This window comes from Arachis duranensis, chromosome 10 (genome assembly GCF_000817695.3).
Source record: "Arachis duranensis cultivar V14167 chromosome 10, aradu.V14167.gnm2.J7QH, whole genome shotgun sequence".
In the NCBI taxonomy this organism is placed as follows: Eukaryota; Viridiplantae; Streptophyta; class Magnoliopsida; order Fabales; family Fabaceae; genus Arachis; species Arachis duranensis.
In genome coordinates this window covers 94,460,093-94,468,591 of record NC_029781.3, presented here as the reverse complement: position 1 = coordinate 94,468,591, position 8,499 = coordinate 94,460,093, and the positions used below count along the sequence as shown (strand labels likewise).

Below are 8,499 nucleotides of genomic sequence, written 5' to 3'. Positions count from 1 at the left end.
CCAGTTATAGTTTTTGGTGGTCTAATACAATTTGATACCATGCCAATCACTGACGAAGGGAGTATGCAGAATATGTTTCAAATTTATCGGCAGACTCAGATGCGACAGTCACAGATTGAGCTATATGTTGAGTTTGAAAGCGTAGAGACAGAAGGGATTCAAAATGTTTTAGATATAGAGGATGATAGAGCTGCAGTGTACGAGGGAATAGATAGTGACAGCGAAGAGGATTTTGAAGCCACTTATGAAGCCGGCGATGAAGACGAGGATGGTGATGTGGAAGTTGAGACAGCAACAGAGAATATAGTGGTTCATCCCTCGAGCAGTCACCGATGAATGTGCCACCATTCATGCGTGAGTTGGATCTCGACGCCATGCATGCACCGGAATTTTCGAAATATGCAAACATAGGTACGTCATGCATGAATAATACGTTTTTGTTAATTGATACTTTTGGAATGATTAATGAACAATGATTTTCCGCTTTATGTAGGCGTTGCTGATCCTAAGGACGGAAAGTTCCGGATTGGAATGGAATATAGTTCCAGAAAGTCGGTGGTGGCTGCAATTAGAAGATACACTATCGTTAGAGGAGTTGACTACGATGTGTATGAGTCTGAGTCACAGACCTTCTATGCAAAATGCAAGATGTATGGGCGTGGGTGCGACTGGCTTATCCGAGCCAGCTTGATACGGAAAAAAGATTGTTGGGAGATACGCAGATACAATGGAAGGCACACGTGCACAATGGGAACGATTTCACAGGATAACTCCAAGTTGGACTCGGATACCGTTGCTGATAGTATAATGCCGTTAGTCGAGACTGACCCGTCAATCAAAGTGAAATCTATAATAACGGAAGTCCAGTCAAGGTTCAACTATACCATCAGTTACCGAAAGGCTTGGTTGGCAAAGCAGAAGTCCATAGCGAAAGTTTTTGGTGGTTGGGAGGATTCTTACCAAGCCTTGCCATGGTGGCTCTCGGTCATGGTTCAGAAGATACGTGGGTCAGTTGGGCAAATAGAAACACGCCCACTGTACAACGGGAATGAGGAGGCGCAATGTGTAAAAATATTTCATCGCGTATTTTGGAGCTTCAATCCATGCGTTAGGGCATTTAGGCATTGCAAGCCTCTAGTTCAGGTGGACGGCACACACCTATACGGAAAATACAAAAGAACACTCCTGGTCGCTGTTGCAGAAGATGGGAACCAGAACATTGTGCCTATAGCTTTTGCGCTAGTGGAAGGGGAGACAGCTGATGCGTGGCACTTCTTTCTCAAAAATCTGCGAATGCATATTGTCAGAAAAGACGGTGTGGGTATGATTTCAGATCGGCATAAGTCAATTCGGACAGCAGTAAATCGTTCCGGAGGTGACTAGCAACCTCCAAGAGCATGGTGGATGTTTTGTATAAGGCACATCGGCAGCAACTTCCTAAGAGCATTCAAAGTCCCTCACTTGCAGAAGCTTGTTGTCAACATTGGGTATTCAAGAACGGTGGAGGAGTACAACATCAACTATAAGAGGCTGGAAGAGCGAGGCGAGGCATATGCCAGGTGGTGCGATGACATTGGACTCAGACATTGGGTGTTGGCATTCGACGAGGGACATCGATGGGGCCATATGACGACCAACCTTGTCGAGTGCATTAACTCAGTGTTGAAGGGTGCCCGTAATCTACCAGTGCTGGCGCTGGTCCGAGCAACATATTATCGATTAAATGAACTTTTTACACGGAAGAGTGCCGAGGCTCACGAACGCAAGCGTGCTGGGTTTACATACTCCGTATTTGCACAAAAACGGATAGAGACAAATATGCAACAAGCTGGGAATATAGTAGTGCACCAGTTTGACAGACGAAATGAGGTGTTTGAGGTGCGAGACATGGCTAGCGGGAAGGTGTCAGTTGTTGACCTTGCGCGACGGACGTGTGACTGCGGGCACTTTCAGGTGGAACGACTACCTTGTCGCCATGTTATTGCTTGCTGTGCTAACCAGCGTCTCGATTGGCAGCTGTATGTGCACGACGTGTACAAGATGACAGAGATTCGTAAGGTATATAGATTTGAGTTCACACCGTTAGGTGATCCCGATACATGGCCCGCATATGAGGGACCGACATTGGTCGCTAGTCCCGCCTTGAGACGAACGTCGAAAGGTCGCCCCAAATCTGTCCATCCACTCACAGCCTCTCCGTCAATGGGTAGGCCAAATATATAAGCGACATCTTCCAACGTCACTGTAATCTCACCCACCGGCATCACAAAGGTGTGAGTCTCTGGCCTCCACCTTTCGACCAGAGCAGCTAATAACGGGTAAAATTCATGTATTATCCCAATTTTAGAGACGTAGTAGAATCCCGTGGCGCGTAGGTAGTTTTCCACCATCGGATTACACGTCTGTGGCAGATCCAGTTTACGCACCAACAAATTCCTGTTAGGCTGCATAAAAAAATTTGTTATTAATAATTATTAATATTCAAATTATTAGAAAAGTAATGAAAAAAATTATATATTAACATTTATTTATTTTTTTACCTACTGTAAAAAAATTATTGAATTAAAATAAATAAATAAATAAATATTAATAAATAAATTAAATTAAACTATTCACTGAACTACTAATTTTCTTTGTTTACTGTCAAACATTTTTTTTAAAAATAAATAAATATATAATTCTTTTCTTTTTTTTACATAAATAAATAATATTTTTAATTTTATTTATTTATTTGTTAAAATACGTATTTGTAAGAGTATTTCTTTTTTCAATGATAGTTCACAGAGCCGACTTCATACATATTTATTTATCTATTTATTTTTATTAATTTTTTATAAATACCGAAAATTATTTAGTCTTAAAAAATTCAAATATTTATTATTTATGCATTACTTTCGTTAATAATCACAACAAAATTTATATATTCAAAAATTAAAAAAAATTATGATAATACTAAAAAAAATTATATACAAAAAAATATAATTATATTTTACAGATTCAAATTTTATTTTAACACAGTATATAAAAAAAATGGGCCTTTTTCTATATATTTATAAAATACTAATAACAACAATATTTAAAAAACTTCAGTATATAAAAAATTAAAATTTATCAACTTACATAAATTGGATGCTCCAAATAGTTGATAATATGTTCTTCAGGCGTCGCATAATTACGTACCATTTTTTTAAATTTTTACAATTTTCCCCCAACTAATTACACCTTCACTACTACTACTATTACTCAAGCTATCCACTTTCTAATTTAACACTCACTCACTCGAACACACTGCCTTTTTTTTTCCCTTTCTTCCTTCAAAACCTGATGCCACACTCTCTGATCTTCAATGGAGGAGGAAGCTGAATTTATAGGGGCTGGCCACTGGATACCGGAGAAGGGGGTGTTCCCTGTATGCAGGCAAGCTTGCAACACGCCCCCGCGTGATTCTGCCATTCCTCGGTACCCAGCAAGCTTTACGGATTACACCGCTTCTCGCCCCCCATGTTGTCAGTGTCGCCAGTTCATCACGCCCCCTGTGTGTTGCAGGGGTTCCGCTACGTCACTGACGTTGCATGGCCATCACGCCCCTGACGTATTGTTCCTGACACCACCCTCACGTAAAACATCTGTCTCACCCATATCGAACTAATACACCAACAATGTTTCCATACAAAAAATAATTTCCATATATATAAAATACAAAACTTTGTATCATTTGATGAGGGCTACTTCATTGTTAGTATTTTAAATTTAACACACTAATTTACTTTCAATAATTACTATTCTCATTTAAGTAAAAATCTAATTTAAATGAAATATTGTTAAATACTAATATGTTTCCTAAACTCAATAAATGAGACAGGTCTTGCAATGTCTCAGTAATAGCATCAGCAAAAAGGGATGCATTTTATTTATTTATTTTAACAATAAAAAAATTATATTATACAATTTCTATAATTCTATATACTCATACCGTCAATGTTTAAGGTTAAAGTTTGTGTTTTTGTACTTTAAAAGATAAATAAATTATAACATCGTAAGAACGAAGATAAAATAGCAAGACAATTTTGGCAATTTTATTAAAATTGATTTTGATAAAATAAATATTATTTGAATAATATTAGTTAAAATCACTTATACATAAATAATTAATTAATTATTAAAAAATATAATATTAAATTATAATATTATTTTTTTAAGTATATTTATTTTTTTATATTTTTAGTATTTTTATATAATATTTTTTTATAATATTTTTAGTACTCTTTTTATTTACTCTTAATACTCTTATTTTTAACACTCTTTTTAAGTACTCTTAATAATCTTATGTTTATTATTAACCTTAATCAATTGGTTAAAATTACTGCTCAAATAACTTAATCAATTAAATTAATTATTAACCTTAATTAATCATTATTGTAATGTTTTATATTATATTGTTTAATTTTATATTATCGTTGGAATTAATGTATAGATACATCTTTATCTTTATTGTTATAAAATGAAAATTAGGTGCCAATATTTCTCTGCTTTCATTTCGCGTGTACCACCATTGTCATGATCAATTCGTGGAAGCTGGCCATGAAACGTCCATTTCGTGGGCGCTGACAGAAGGAATGGTGATGAAGACACGTGAAAGTTCAAGAGCTTCAATTAGAACTTCAATCAGCAAGATTGGTGAAGTTTGTTATGCAGCACGTTTTCCTCTCTCCTTTTGTTATTTTTGTTATGACGAGCTGTAAATTCTGTTAGCAACTAATTGACCACACTCCCCTGCACTTCCCTGTATATAAATCAAACCTTGTATCATATTGAAGCAATACACAAGAATCACAGTCTTTTCTTGTTCTTCTTCTCTCTGATCTCACTCATACTTACAGCACCAGTTCCTTCCTTGAATCACAAGCTTTTGATACCTTTCATGGTATCAGAGCTTGGCTCCTTCAAAAACTATGGCTACGCCACAGAATCCCACCATTGATTCACACTTAGCTCAAATAGCGAGTGTACCTAGTTTCACAGCAAATTCGATATACATGAAGCTTGACAATGACAACTTTTTCCGATGGAAATATCAGGTAGAAGGCACAATAAAAGGAAATGATTTACTCGATCACATCACAGGAGCAAACCTTCCACTGAAGTTTCTCGAAACCAGAGAAGCCAATCCAGAATTTCAAAGATGGAAGAAGCAATGCATTGCTGAAATCGTGGTTGCTGGCTTCAATGTCAAAACCGTATACAACTCGAATGGTTGGCTGTGTCTTCACCTATCAAACCTGGAATAGGTTGGAGAGTCACTTTGCATCGCAGGTCAAAGCAAAAGTAATTCAGTTGAGAAACAAGCTAAGCAGCACAAAAATTGGTGCCTCAGTGAGTGACTATGTGCTAACAATCAAGAGCACAATTGATGCATTAATCTCAGTAGGAGAAAAGGTAAGTGAAAGTGAGCATGTAAATGCAATTCTTCACGGCCTCACTGAAGAGTACGCACCAGTCCTCACCTCAATTCTCACAAGATCTCAAGGAATCATAGTTGGAGAGCTAAAAGCAATTCTTTTGGCACATAAAAGCATGCTAGAGAGGTTCAGAAGGCCTGAATTAGATCACTTGGTACAAGTGAATGTGGCTCAATCAAGTTACTCAAGTCAGTATCCTCAAGAAAGCTATCAGGCAAATTTCATTCAAAGAGGTGGCTCAAGAAGCAATTTCAGAGGTAGAGGCAGATTCCAAAGCTTTAGGGTAGGAAGGCAGTCATAGAAATTTTACTCAGACAGGTCCAGAAATCAAAATTACTCAGATAGATACAAAAGTCAGGAAAGATCACCACAAGGTCAAGAAAGGATGCAAGAACAGGCCAGGCCCCAATGTCAATTGTGTAACAAGCTTGGCCACACTGCAAGAACCTGCTGGTATAGGTATGAAGATGATGATGCACAAATCAACTATTCTCAGCCTCAACACAGAGAAAGGTATGACATCAGGCAACAGAAGAATGAGCAACCAGAAGCAAACATGAGCAGTGTCCTAGCAAACTCTACAACTATTCTGTGCATTCTCTCTCTGTGTGTTATGTGCTATTAGTATATCTGCTTGATATAATTGGCATAAATGTTCATGAGCATGCATTTGGGACTTTGAAGTACTAGACTTCCGATATTGAGACTGATCAACTTAATATCGATTGTTTGGTATGTATAGGAACCAGATGGTGTCTCGTGGATGCAGTAGAGGTAGTGAGAGAGGTCGTACGAATGCTCGTGCGCCGGAGAATAACCCTAATGAGCCGGTGAACTTTATGACCGCGTTGGAGAACATGGCTGCTGCTATGCAAGCTACTGCTGAGGCTCTTGGTCAACAGATGAACAACCATGGTAATGATGGAGGTGGAGTTCAGGGCCCGATGACACTAGCAAACTTTTTAAAGGTTAATCCGCCTAAGTTCAAGGGAATTACTAGTCCGACTGAGGCTGATACATGGTTTCAGGCTATAGAGCGAGCACTGCAAGCACAAGTGGTACCTGAAGGACAGCGTGTCGAGTTTGCTACCTATATGCTCACAGGTGAAGCGTCGCATTGGTGGTAAGGTATCCGACGTATTCTACAGCAGGGTGATGACTATATCACCTGGAATGTCTTCCAAGAGGAGTTCTATAAGAAGTACTTTCCGACTTCTGCTAGGACGGCTGAGGAACTTGAATTGTTACAGCTGAAGAAGGGTACTATGTCTATATCAGAGTATACTGACAAGTTTGAGGAGCTGTTCAGGTTCTCTCGTATGTGCCAAGGGACTTCGGTGGAATATGAGGAATGGAAGTGTGTTAAGTATGAAGGAGGACTCCGGAGCGATATTTTCAGTTCAGTGGGACCAATGGAGATTAGGACTTTCTCTGAATTAGTGAACAAGTGTAGGGTTGCTGAAGAGTGTGTGAAAAGGGCAACTGCTGAGAAAGGAAGTCACAAAGGATCATTCCTGAGAAGCAGAAACAAGGTGCTGGGAAAGCACAACAGACTGGTCGGGTGTTCACCACCTCAGCTATAGGTGCCAAGGGATCCGAGACACTTATTCGAGGTAACTGTGAAATGGCTTGTCAAACTTTAAATGCTTTATTTAATTCGGGAGCATCGCATTCATTCATTGCATTTGAGAAAGCCCATGAGTTAGGATTGAAGATCGTAACCTTAGGTTATGATCTAAGAGTGTATAATGCTACCCATGAAGCCACGGTAACTAGGCCAGGATGCCCGGAAGTTACCTTTAGGTTCAAGCAGCGTGATTTTATTCATAATTTAGTCTGCTTGCCGATGATCGGTCTTGATCTTATCTTGGGATTGGACTGGTTATCTAAGAAACATGTCCTGCTTGATTGTTCTACAAAGTCGGTGTACTTTATGCGGGAAGATACTGAAGGGCCGGTCGTGGTGAATAATTATTACTTGAATTCGATGATGGTGAACTGTTCCGGAACCGAATGTCAGGGTATCATGTTGTTAACCGCGGGCGTTTCGGGTGATGATCAAAGGTTGGAACAGATTCCGGTTGTGTGTGTGTTTCCGAAAGTGTTTTCCGATGATATTGATGAGTTTCCACCTAACCGAGAGGTTGAGTTTGCTATTGAATTGGTGCCCGGGGCGGGACCAATCTCAAGTGCTCCTTATAGGATGTCACCGTTAGAGATGAACGAGCTAAAGTCTCAGTTAGAAGATTTGTTGGGATTTTATACGACCAAGTGTCTCTCCGTGGGGTGCTCCAGTGTTACTGGTGAAGAAGAAGGATGGGAGTATGCGGCTCTGTGTGGATTACAGGCAACTGAACAAGGTTACAATAAAGAATAAGTACCCATTGCCGAGAATTGATGATCTCATGGATCAGTTACAAGGAGCTGGAGTTTTCTCCAAGATCGATTTGCGATCCGGTTATCACCAGATAAGGGTGAGGGGTGAGGATATTCCTAAGACCACTTTCAGGACTCGTTATGGTCATTACGAGTGCACTGTAATGTCCTTTGGGTTGACGAACGCTCCTGCGGTATTCGTGGATTACATGAATAGAGTTTTCCGTCCGTTTCTGGATAAATTCGTTGTTGTCTTCATTGATGACATACTAATTTATTCCAAGACTGAAGAAGAGCATGCGGAACACTTGAGGACCGTGTTGCAGATTCTAAAGGAGAAGAAACTCTATGCAAAATTGTCTAAGTGTGAGTTTTAGAAGAGTAAGGTGAAGTTTTTGGGCCATGTGGTGAGTAAGAAGGGAATAGCCGTAGATCCAACTAAGGTGGAGGCTGTGATGGATTGGAAGCAACCAACCACCGTAACAGAGATAAGGAGATTTCTGGATTTAGCTGGCTATTACCGAAGGTTTATTAAGGGCTTTTCACAAATAGCTTTGCCAATGACAAAGTTAACCCGCAAAGACACTCCGTTTGTTTGGACTCCTGAGTGCGAGGAGAGCTTTCAGACATTGAAGAAAAAGTTGACCACTGCACCTGTGTTAGT

The 8,499-nt window shown here is 39.4% G+C and overlaps 2 protein-coding genes across 2 annotated transcripts; both read left to right on the top strand.

Moving 5' to 3' along the window:
* Positions 1–332: 332 nt before the first annotated feature.
* LOC107470919 (uncharacterized) lies at positions 333–1,383 on the top strand. The gene is made up of 2 exons (XM_016090328.1): positions 333–411; positions 494–1,383. The coding sequence occupies exons 1-2, from the start codon at positions 333–335 to the stop codon at positions 1,381–1,383; spliced, it is 969 nt and encodes a 322-aa protein (XP_015945814.1).
* A 21-nt stretch (positions 1,384–1,404) lies between these two features.
* Positions 1,405–2,223, top strand: LOC107470918 (uncharacterized). The gene has a single exon (XM_016090327.1). The coding sequence runs from the start codon at positions 1,405–1,407 to the stop codon at positions 2,221–2,223; it is 819 nt and encodes a 272-aa protein (XP_015945813.1).
* Positions 2,224–8,499: the final 6,276 nt, after the last annotated feature.